The sequence below is a fragment of the Colias eurytheme genome, chromosome 7, assembly GCF_061535395.1.
Source record: "Colias eurytheme isolate Ceu_HAF_F1 chromosome 7, ilColEury1 Martin Lab GWU primary, whole genome shotgun sequence".
NCBI classification, from domain to species: Eukaryota; Metazoa; Arthropoda; class Insecta; order Lepidoptera; family Pieridae; genus Colias; species Colias eurytheme.
In genome coordinates this window covers 8,490,611-8,503,120 of record NC_142986.1, presented here as the reverse complement: position 1 = coordinate 8,503,120, position 12,510 = coordinate 8,490,611, and the positions used below count along the sequence as shown (strand labels likewise).

Genomic DNA, 12,510 nt, shown 5'->3' with positions numbered 1-12,510 from the left:
AAAAATACTTACTCTTGGTTTATTGAGACTGATCAACATCTTGTGAACGGGGCTGGTTGAATCCTCGGCGTCTATTAGCATCATTAGGTCGTCCTACGAAAATTACAATAATTAAGTAATTTTACCATAAAAATTTTAATTAATAAAGATATTATAAATAGTTCTGGATGTGATTTGTAAGTTTTTTCTTTTTTTTTTTAGAGTATCGTGTTTCACAAGGTACAAATGTATAAAATAACTTGTATAAGTTGTTAGAAATCTTAATTATAAAATTTTGCACTTTGCAGGAAAGTTTGCAGGCAATCAAGGAAAATGCAACAAACACACGAGAAACAGATTAAATTTAATTAATTAGCCTTATATTCCTAGTCAAATGTATTAAGGTGATGAATTAATTTTTCTAACATTTACGGCCCTTTTCAAACCTTCGTAATTTTTATATTATTAAAGTTGTCGTGATGAAAATTCTTGACAAGAAAGTTCAATAGTAACATAATACGTCTACCGTTTTAGAAACATGATTCCATGATATTTTCTCGATAGAAAAAAAATACAAAGTTATCATTGTTATTTTTTTTTAATCTCTGGCATCTTCAAAATAACAAACGTAAAGTTACGACTTTTTGTATATTAACTATAAAATATACAACCTATACGTCTACCGATTTAGAATTTTGAAATATGCGATGGTTTTGAAATAAACAAGAAATACTTGAAATTAGCGCGCGACCAGCCAATATAGCGAGAGCCGCCCTGTAGCTTCCTACCCCGATCGCTGCACGAGTCATTCCCGCTACGGCCGTCACACGGGGAACTTGTGTCGCTCGCGCAATCGTAAAAAAGGGTGACAACACGATAAGACAAAATGAGACAAATGGGGACAATAAAGAAAATAAGAAGAAGAAACATAAAGGTTGGAGGAAAAAGAATGCTTACAATTGGAACAAATTAATGAAGTAAGTTGGTTTTATTTTAAATTTGATGATAATTGTATTATAGACGATGTTTGATATGTACCCCTGTTTTAAGTACATAACGAATGTGTAAGATTTTTTCATTTATAGCATAAATAATCTTTTCAGAAATCCGGAATCCAGAAGGAAAATAAACCCACTGATTGTTCACAATGTGAATCCACTCCTTCGTAAGTACCTTTATTCAGTTAAAAATGTATGTTATCAAAGCTCTACTGGTTTTATCGCATGATTCCATTTTTAGCAAAAAGCAACAAAGTGCAAAGAAATAAAAAATCATGGTGAACTTAGTGGAAGTATGGCGGACATAATATGGAACAGGAGCTCATTGGAGTAGTATTATATTTAAAAAAAATACGAAATAATTTCAAGAATTACATTTCTTAGAAGGTTGTAGATAAGTATGTTGTATAAAGAATTTGATGTTGATATTTATTTCATTTATACTTACTACACCTGTGCGGAAAATTGCTTAGTAATAAAACAGGTTTATATTCATATTTACATAGTAATGTGAGTTTTCATTTCGAAAAATTTTGTGTAAGTATATTAAATTGAGTTCCTGGGTGATCTGGAAACACAATTGGGCCCGGAAGATGGCGCTGCAGTCACTCCTCCTAATGACATGAACCGATTTGGATGAATATTTGTGTGCACATTTCATTTTTGTGGGATGATTGGTTGATTCGCTTTCACATTAGCTAATATTATGTATTTTTGTTGTTAGAAAGTAAACTTAATTTAATGTTTATAATACATTATTATTGGTATAAATAAGCCAGTGTTCGTCTCACATTGCTGTACCTGCCTACCTACCCTACCAGGGCCTAACTTTGTTCTGGCTATTTTATTTTGATTATTTGTAATGAATAATTACAATTATAATAGAGTGCAAAAAATAATTAATACATGCGTCAATATATTTTGTGTTTTTTTTAAACAATTTTTTTATTTAAAAAAAATATCATTCCGACCGCGGCTTTGCCCGCGTGGAATTAGATTATATCGTGAATCCTGTCTTATCCCACAGAAGTGTTCAGTTCTGATAAAAAGTATCCTATGTGTAAATCCAGGCAATTAGCTATATTTTATCAAAATTGGTAATGTAGTCTTGACGTGATTAAGTAACAACTAACAAAAAAATATACAAATTAACATCCAAAGTTTCGCATCAGTTTTACTGTATTAGTGATATCTTCCACTCTTGACTTTGACTGAGAAGAATTAGGGTTTATAACTTCTTTCAGAAATATTACCTTTCATTTCTGGGCCGTACCGTAATATCTACGTCAGCATCAAATTCTATCTAAATCCATTCAGTAGTCCGCGTTATTGAGTACCATTTCATTTTTTCAGAGTAACAATATTTTTTGTTATTTTAAAGATTATTTATAACCTGTATTATTTTGTAATAAAGTAAACATTACGAAATAATAATAATTATTAATAATGTCTAAGTAGTTGTTAAAAAGAAGATTATTTGTTTATAAGCAAGAAAATAAAACCAATAAATCAACAATTAAATATATGTATAACAATATTATAACTGTATGACGACTCCATACATGTTTGTCCCGAGTCGGCCAGCGGCAGCGCGGCGAGTTTGCAAGAATGACTTCGCGCACACCCGCGTTCGCGATAGCGAGCTATTAGACTCCGCCCGCCAAGCAGTAGATTTTTTTTTGTGTATCGTCTTAAATATGCTCTTGAAGTATATTTTTAACCGACTTCAAAAAAAGGAGGAGGTTCTCAATTAGATCGGTATATTTTTAAGCTATTGCATAGCTTCTATCGCGGGCCTTGAGCGCGGGGACCGAATCCAGAAATTCCGTAACGAAAAAACCTCACGCTCCTCACTCCGACGGGCACGGAGGTGTGGCTTGAAAGCATGCAATAGCTTTACCGCGGCAGTCCCCGAGTGTCACACGTCTTTTTTTATAATAATATGATAGGTACATACTTGTAATCCACCGAACAGGCCGATAGAGTTAAGCGCATATCGGCCTATAACCGACATTGAAGCTAGTTCTAATACCGCGACTCCGTCTTCCGATACTGCTAACCATGCCATTGATAAGTCTGGTTGTTTTATCTGTAACATGAAATAATAATTATTATCAAGATGAATAAATAATAATTGTTAAGAAGAAAAGAAAGACGAATTATGTTGTTAGGTTTAACCACGTATCAAACATGGGCGAAGTCAGGGCTCTACGCTTATATGAATGATGATAATGAATATGATTTCATTTATTATTTGTTCGTAATGGGCAAAATTTATAACTACCTGTTGAATTTATATTTTTGGTTTTATGGCATTCAAATGCTTTATAAATATAAATTTATAATATAATATAAATTCAACAAAAAAGGTCGTGTTCCATCGTTACAATATTGTATTCACTGAAAAGTGTTTCATATTGGTTGAGATGGTTGTTAATCATCCCAATATATGGCGCGCGGTGTGTCCCTTTGACACATAAAACTGAAAGAATAGAATAAATTCGATTGCTCTGGCGGGTCACGAGTGGCTGAGTTGGTCAGGCATCCGCCCTGGAATGGCGCGAAAGGATGCGGGTTCGAGTCCCGCCTCGTGATCGAATTTTTTCCGAGCCTTTTTTCCGAGTTTATGGCAAAATTCTAAATGATGTTTTATCTTTTAAGGAGCTGGGGCAAAGTAGGGGGCAATGTTCTATTTCTATTGCATACTTGTTGTCATAAAATACTGACCCTTGCTTGGAAAAGCGTAGCTCCAAAGAAAGGCCACTTCCTTGTACAGTTGAGATATATCCGCACGCAATCCGCTGTGCTTCGTCCTTTTAACGCCGTCCATTTTGTACGCAGTTTCTCTTCAATGTCTCTGTAATTAGAGAACATTTAAAGTTTCGTCATGGCAAAACCGTGACGTCAAAGAGTAAGGCGACGATTTTGGTATCTGTGAATGTTGACAAAGAAGTTGCACTTCTGACGTGTGCTAGGCACACACACTTTTTTATAAAATTTATGTTAAAAGTGCTTTTTGTTTGTTATTTAAACACTTCACTCAATAAAATTTGCTACAAACCGTAATTTACTACAAAGCTGTAGTATTTTGCAAATTATTGTATCATAAAACCCTGCATATATGTATATTTGTATGTTTTTGTGTGTATGTAGTGTGATTGTGTGTCTCCTTTTCCTGTGTACAAGTGTATTTATGTTATACGTCTCTATGTGTTCCTCGCACTTAAAGAAAGAGTGTCTTTATGTGTGCGTGTATTGCAGTTATTAAGCGCGCGTAGCTGTGTGCGTAACTTTAAACGTATTTCGTTGTTTGCGCGTTGCTATGGGCGTGTGTACGCATTAACTATCAGGTACACGTGTGTGTGCGTGTCGCTATGAGTGTGTATATAAACCATATAAATTTGGTATTGTTACTAACATAGGAATAGAATATTGTTACTAACGGGTGGACCAATGATGTTTTAATGAATAAATGCATTATAAAATTATTAAAATATTATTATTTATTATTATGTACGGTCGTGAAGAAGAAGCGGAGCGCGTGGGTGGTGTTGGTGGGGCAGAAGTGTGTGCGTACCTCAGCTCGGCGGTGTTGGCGCGGTAGCGGTAGGGGTAGAAGCGGTGCGCCAGCGGGAGCGCGTGGGTGGTGTTGGTGGGGCAGAAGTGTGTGCGTACCTCAGCTCGGCGGTGTTGGCGCGGTAGCGGTAGGGGTAGAAGCGGTGCGCCAGCGGGAGCGCGTGGGTGGTGTTGGTGGGGCAGAAGTGTGTGCGTACCTCAGCTCGGCGGTGTTGGCGCGGTAGCGGTAGGGGTAGAAGCGGTGCGCCAGCGGGAGCGCGTGGGTGGTGTTGGTGGGGCAGAAGTGTGTGCGTACCTCAGCTCGGCGGTGTTGGCGCGGTAGCGGTAGGGGTAGAAGCGGTGCGCCAGCGGGAGCGCGTGGGTGGTGTTGGTGGGGCAGAAGTGTGTGCGTACCTCAGCTCGGCGGTGTTGGCGCGGTAGCGGTAGGGGTAGAAGCGGTGCGCCAGCGGGAGCGCGTGGGTGGTGTTGGTGGGGCAGAAGTGTGTGCGTACCTCAGCTCGGCGGTGTTGGCGCGGTAGCGGTAGGGGTAGAAGCGGTGCGCCAGCGGGAGCGCGTGGGTGGTGTTGGTGGGGCAGAAGTGTGTGCGTACCTCAGCTCGGCGGTGTTGGCGCGGTAGCGGTAGGGGTAGAAGCGGTGCGCCAGCGGGAGCGCGTGGGTGGTGTTGGTGGGGCAGAAGTCCCCCATGTCGAGCTGCGCCATCAGCGCGCCAAGTTCGGCCGCCAGCTCGCGCGTCACCGGGAACCGACCCGCCACCACTGAGGAACGGGTGGGTTATTAATGACATGGACAAACAGGGGCAATTTACAAAATTTTCATTTGTTATAAAAAACTAGCTTTCCGCACAAGCTTCGCCCGCGTTTTCAAAGAAAAACCCGCATAGTGCCCGATCCCGTGGAATTCCCGGGATAAAACCTATCTTATGTGTTAATCCAAGCTACCCTCTCTGTATATGTGTGCTAATTTTTTTTGTAATCGGTTCAGTTGTATTTGCGTAAAAACATACACATCTTAGAAATAATGTGGAATGTGTAATATCTGCCCCCCTAGTCAAGTGGCTTTCTGTTAGCGTAGCGTTCAATAGAATAGACTACGAATGTATGAGATTGACGAAAGCTGTAGATAAACGTATCTCATCAATCTCATACATTCGTAGTCTATTCTATTGAACGCTACGCTAACAGAAAGCCACTTGACTAGGGGGGCTGGAGTGTAACAAGAAAGTGTCTTATGACATTTTAGTGTTTTTTTTTATCTATTATATATTATTTTACGAAAGTTAGTCATTTTTAAGAATTTTTGTATCCATACCTTGCTGATTAACTTGATAGCAGAGCAAAAGCCGCTCCTTGTCCGTCTCAGTTCGCACTGAGCTCTTGAAGTAAAGCCTATTCCTGTATGTTAGTCGAATAACGCGTGAATTCTCGAACTTTCCGGAACCTTTTTCTCTTAGCGCGGTCTCCCATCGGGATATCACATCGCATAACTGCAATATACAAGAATGTTAGTTAATTTTATATGAATTAATAAAATTTTAATCAGTAGAAATAAATCTCATACAGGTATCTAAAACAAGAATCAGATATTGGACAAGTAATATTCTAATATCTTCTTATTGGTCTTATCATATTAAGTCATTTCCTATGACGTTGATCATAATTAATACAACGGTATGTAGTCAAATACTCAAAATTCAATTTACCTGACCAAAATTACTTTTGATAAGATATTAGTTGAATAGATATTAAAACCTATGTCTCTTTACACTACTTTGTCTTAAATGGCTATAGTAAAAATAATATAGAAATCCTGCTTTCGACTAATTTCCAAATTTAATACAAGCCAAAGATACATCTAATAAATAAAATAAATTAACCTTTTTATCCGGTTTAATATGATGTTCCAGATCTTTCTCTATAGGATCGTCGCTAAATAGCGCGAAACCCGACGCGGAGGACTCCCGACAGCCTAACTCTGAACTTAATGTTGATAGGAACTCTTCTACTGTCGTTGATCCGTCGAAACTTATCACCTGGAATAAAAAATTGTTTTCTATTCAATCCTTTACTGTAGGCTGTAAAATTAAAAATATTTAACACTATTTTTTGATAGACCCCAGATTCAGAAAAGTTCTTTTTGCGAAAAATTAGTTGATAAGATAAGCATGTTTTTTTAAATATCACGCTTAAATTGCATTACTTTTTGGTTAGTCCCATTTTTGTAAACTGTTGAATTGAATTGTATAAAAAGGTATGATGCCATTGGAGACCTCATCTCAAATTTTATAACTACGACTTTCATTTAACTTTCCTTTATTAGCAATTTTATTTATATCGGGTATATAATACAAAAAATGACTTACCTGATAAGTATTATTGAGCATATGGACAGGTATAGCATGTGGTAAGCTATGATGGTAGGGGTTTTTCAGCAATATAGATAGAACTTCCATCCTCGACGGCTTGTCTGTGCGTCCGCCATTGCGTATCGTACGTTCGAGCGCACGCGCACAATACGCTGCGTATTTACCGCATTCCGTTCTGTAAAATGGTTTAAATTGTTCGATTCTTGAGTGATCTTTTTTTAATTTTGTTTGTGTTGATAGAATATAATTGAAAATGTGGTAGGTGGATACTTATTTTTGCCGTTTGAATTGAATTTTAAATAATTAAATCTTACGCACTTGTTAATAAAAAAATAGATTTATTTTTAACTTTATACGACATTTCGAATAAAGTTTATTTATATGAAACGTCGTATTGGATAAGTATAAAAAGTGACATTTTTAATTTACGTAGCATTAATAAAGCAAAGCAAATATTACCAACATCATACTCACTTTGTATCCGAATGCCTGCTCAAATGCAACTTGAGGTACCACAGCAATCTATTATTCCTCGGCACAAACAGACTAACCGCTAATGCCAGTAGCTGCCAGCCTTGTATGAAACTGTATGTCGGCGGATTGCTTTTACAGTCCACAGATAACAATGGCGCCTGAAATATTCCAGAACATTCTAGAACAGTTTTCGACCCAGATTTTCGATTCTACGACAAACTTAAATATCTTCTAGATGCTTTTCTCATATGCATTTTTGGACGCTCTCGGAAAACTAAATATTTACTGGCTTCTTAAATTTTTAATTTTAGAAGTTATAAAATACCTAGAAAGATTAATGCGGGAGCTACAGAGATAAATTAATAATTTCGATGTTAAGGTAACATTACAATTCATGAATAATTAAATTAGCTTCGATCGAGACAAGTTTACTCTTATATTTTGCTAAAGGCATCATCACCATGGCGTATGATAATGGATTTTGTGGTCATAATTGCAAGTATAAAAGAAAACAAAGATTATCGTTTATTTATAACCAGGCGCCAATTTATCCAAATATGTATATGTATAAAATTCTGAAAAACTTATTTTACATAAGGCTAAGCGCAGTACGTATTAATTCCAAGAAGCCAGGAGATAACGCCTCCTCCTACATTTATTACTTTGAAATCGCAATTGGCCACTATATTTCTGGATAGCAAGAAATAACGTAGCCCAATTTCTACCACTTAGTAGATAAGACACATTTTTATATCGAACATTGCTGGAACATCAGACACCGACTCCATTCTCTAGTCCTTATAAAAAAGTTTCTACAGGCACTCTGGAAATCTATATGTAATTTAAACTGCCGTCTCCCTAATTGTTAATTACCTATATACAGTAAGAGCCTCAAGTTCACATAACGAAGAATGTCTAGCTGTACGCACTGTATAATATATCCACAAATAATAATGATATTTGTAGAGAACCTATAGACAGTAAGAGCTTCAAATGTAATAACGAATGTCTAGCGGTGCGTACTCTAAATCAGATGAACCTATATACAGTAAATGCGTCCAGTTCACATAACGAAGAATATCTATCTGTCACATAAAGAAAGAATGTCTAGTTGTACGCACTATAACATAATAATTATGTACGTGTAATAACGAACGTCTAGCTGTAGCAGTACGCACTACACGTGCGCTATGTACCTGTCATAACGAACGTCTAGCTGTAGCAGTACAATGTACCTGTATGGAGCTAGGCGAGCCAGCCGGCTGCGGCATGTCTCCCTTGTCGCCGGCCACAGACCCGCCCGTGTCGCAAGTGAACAACGACTGGGTCGCACACAGCAGCAGTTGCTGTACAAATGAAATGTTGGTGGGTCCGCACGTGAGTGGGGGGGCTTTATTTTTGCTTTTTTTTGTAGGTTATGTTTGTAGACGTCACTTTTTTTTTGTTGGCAAATAGTGTGATATATACATTTAAAGGGATCTATTCATGCGTATGATCGTGGTTTTGATCATGCATTTATTGATGGGCTTTATGTATAAGTCAGACAATAATTGAAATAAAAATTGTTACTCTTCAAATATTTACTGGATATAAATAATTTTAGAATAAAATTCTTTTATACAAAATATTTATTTATACAAAATTATGGTATACTGTAGTGCCCAGTGTATTCGTGTTTAGATATAAAGTGAATATTTTACAGTGATACCCAATGATTAACCATAATTATTTAATTCCAATTTTATAAGGTGTAACTGCATAATCCATAATATAAGATGAAAAAATTGTATCATGTTTTTTTCTACAATAAGACTTTCCAACAGCGCTAATTTCTAAAAGATATCACTATTGAAATGGGTACAATTTTGATGGCCTTGAAACAATTTGAAATGCTGGATTAAATGAAAATTTATGTTTACTTTGCTATAATTTATTCTTATGTGCATTCTGCAGTATATTTCAGGTGATAGTCATTAACATTTAAATTCACTTTAAAATACATATTTGTAAAAAAATGTGCTTACTGAGACGTATAAAGTCCAGCTTTTAAACAATATGAGACACTTTGTATTTTTAAATAATTAGTTATGCACAAAAATTAAGTAATATATAAAGTGTATATTTACCATATTGCCCTTAAAATTATGCAGTTACACCATTTATTCATGTACTACTCACCTCAACTAAATAAAAGAAACAAGAATATATACGATAGAAACAGTCTAAAACATCAACCTTTACAAAGGAGTGCTAAAAGAGCTAGCTATGATATGATTATATGAAACAATTCATTCCCTAAAACTAAGGGACAGGTTAAACATTCTTGGATGAAAAAGTAAAACAAAAAAATTGGGAAAAAAATTACACCAACATTCCATTTGAAGTATTCGCGAGTGTAAAATTGCTAATGTTATGGCAACATTCTCATCATATCTTACCTCTTTACAACAAAACTTTTCAACTATTGTATGTTGCCAGAACGAAACGATCAAGTTGGAATAAACGTTCCATTTTTAAACTGTATTTTTTTTTCTTTTTTATTAAATTCAAGAAGCCAATAAACACAAACACGATTCCAAATTGATCAACCACGTTAAGCCGTCGATAGCACACAAAGCTAATTTATAAACAAAAATGGCTTGTTAGTGTATTTAAAACTTCGACGCAAATAAAACCCACATAAAAGCGATGATACATTGCGCTTTACTTCGTAGCTTATTATACGTTAACCCAACTCGGCAGAGTAATGTAAACTATCCAACTATTTCTTTACACACATAAATACTTTTTACTAGATTATTTCTCTCTTTCACCGAGTATTTACCAAAACCCAAAGCATAAAGCGTTATAGTAGAAAAAACGTAAATTGCTATACAACTTATTATCGTGATGAGGTATGAAGACATCAATGTGATTTACATATGAGAAAAGCGTTAAGCACCGCTTGAAGCTTAGCTATCAAGCTTGTATTGTGGGAGGTACCAGATATTACTTTGAATTGAGTTAATAACTTTTATTAAGCTATTGCATAGCTTCTATCGCGGGTCTTGAGCGCGGGGACCGAATCGAGAAATTCCGTAACGAAAAAACCTCACGCTCCCCACTCCGACGGGCGCGAAGGTGTGGCTTGAAGGCATAGCATGCAATAGCTTTACCGCGGCAGTCCCCGAGTGTCACACGTCTTTTTTAATAATTTCAGTAAGGACGAAAGATAAATAGCTCTTTTATTTATAGTAGAAGTAATAAAGGATGTAATTCGAAGCATCAATATAGATGCCACATATATATACATATTTAAATTGATATTTTAGTAGAAAAGTAATATCTGGTTATTATTTAACAGGCACTTTCGAAGTTAATATCTGGGATTTCAAAAAACCTGTTATTTTATGATTGTTAGAAACAAACGATTTTTATATTGGAATAAATATCGCTTGTTGTGGGGGCAAATTATATTTAATAACATTCGGAGCTTTTTATATTTTTTTTGTGAACAAATAGTTTGTTTTATAAATTACTTATTAAATAATTGAATTAAATTTAAAAGGCTCGAATGTTAGCTGCACGTGTTAATAAGAGGTCATGTGAATTCAAATTTTTCATATGTGATTATTGTTTTTAATAATTTAATAAATTTCGTTATTATAAAGAATTCACAGAGATTGTATAAAAATGTGTGAGTAATCAAAATTTAACGTTATTTTCATAGAAATATTAAGTTTTTAAATCAATATCACATGACCTCTACAATAAGAGCACAGGGTTGTGGGTGTAGGGCGTCAGCTTTATTTGCCCATGTTAGTGGCATTTTCATTATTATTAATCTGTCATATAAATTAAGTTAAGAAACAAAAATAAATGATACTAAATTAATAATTTACTGATTCAAACCCGGAAAAAACAAGAAAAAGTTTAAATATATAAGGTTACTAGCAGTCCGCCCCGGCTTCGCCCGTGGTACATATTTACGTTTTCTCTACGTAAGAACCATCCTCGTACTTCAAGGAATATAATAAAAAAAGAATTAACGAAATCGGTTCAGCCGTTCTCAAGTTATGCGCTTACCAACACATTTTGGGATTCATTTTTATATAAGGTTATAAAAGGAAATTAAACATCTATCACACAATTTGAAAAATAGTCTTAAAAAACGACTGACATGATTTTGAACAAAAATTTACATAGGTAAGTAATTCATTCGTAGCCATCTTTGCCTTTTTTCATTTAGATTTTTTTTTTCAAACTCAAACTCAAACATTTATTTATTCAATTAGACTTCTTCTAGAAGCACTTTTGAAACGTCATTACATATTTTAACATTTACCACCGATTCGGAAAACAGTATCTACGGAGAAGAACCGGCAAGAAACTCCACATACATTTTCCATATCTGTATATTTGTCCACACATACCAATTTTAAAAACGAAAAATACTATACATCTCCCATAAAGCTGACACCCCACCCCGCCCAAAGAAACCATTAGCGCACTTACTGTTTTAAGCTTTGCTGCGTTCAGTTTTCTCGGTACCTGTACAGCGTGTTTGGGCGCTGAGTGTGGGGCCGACTGCTTGCATAGTGCCGATACTAGCTCGTCTTGGAGTTCCGATACTTCCAGACATTGCTGTAGGGCATTCTGGGCTAATACCACGTGGTAGTCTATGCCCGCTTGCTCTACCGCGACGGACATGAAGAGTTGGACACACTGGAAGCAAAAAAGTAGCTTTTGTAACATTCCGGAACATTCTAGAGGTAGAGAAATGTCTTATAGTCATGAAGGACAAGATACACTAGAAGGAAACGGAGCGGATATGACGAAGTTCAAGTTATAGTAAAGACACTTTAGAGACAGAGCTTATACTAGCTCATCTTTTAGTTCTGCTACTTCCAGACACTGTTGGAGAGCATTCTGGACCAGTACCACGTGGTAGTCTATGCCCGCTTCTTACACTGGAAAATGGTGGAGACAATATTAGAAGTCTAAAGTGTCTTGTCTAAAGTTATGAAGTGGACACACTGGTAGAAGGAAGTCCAGAGAAGTTTTGAAGCATGTGAAGAAGATAGAAAACTTTCTAATGGCATGAAGAGCAGATTTTAAAAGTTTTAACCTAAGTTAAGACAT

The 12,510-nt window shown here is 36.0% G+C and overlaps 1 protein-coding gene across 6 annotated transcripts in view; it reads right to left on the bottom strand.

Moving 5' to 3' along the window:
• Nucleotides 1-12,510, bottom strand: part of LOC149907196 (uncharacterized protein CG43867) — a 245,344-nt gene that overhangs the window by 3,535 nt on the left and 229,299 nt on the right. Inside the window, exons 20-29 of one of the 6 annotated variants that reach the window (XM_090103576.1) lie at nt 11,884-12,093; nt 8,625-8,735; nt 7,390-7,547; nt 6,913-7,090; nt 6,427-6,582; nt 5,862-6,036; nt 5,143-5,308; nt 3,705-3,834; nt 2,935-3,066; nt 13-93 (exon numbers count right to left, since the gene is read on the bottom strand). In XM_090103576.1, the coding sequence (XP_089959702.1) occupies nt 13-93; nt 2,935-3,066; nt 3,705-3,834; nt 5,143-5,308; nt 5,862-6,036; nt 6,427-6,582; nt 6,913-7,090; nt 7,390-7,547; nt 8,625-8,735; nt 11,884-12,093 (1,497 nt within the window). Of the gene's footprint in view, nt 1-12; nt 94-2,934; nt 3,067-3,704; nt 3,835-4,883; nt 5,309-5,861; nt 6,037-6,426; nt 6,583-6,912; nt 7,091-7,389; nt 7,548-8,624; nt 8,736-11,883; nt 12,094-12,510 lie in introns of those variants that run through there. The other 5 variants (XM_090103575.1, XM_090103571.1, XM_090103572.1 and 2 more) reach the window with 5 other exon arrangements.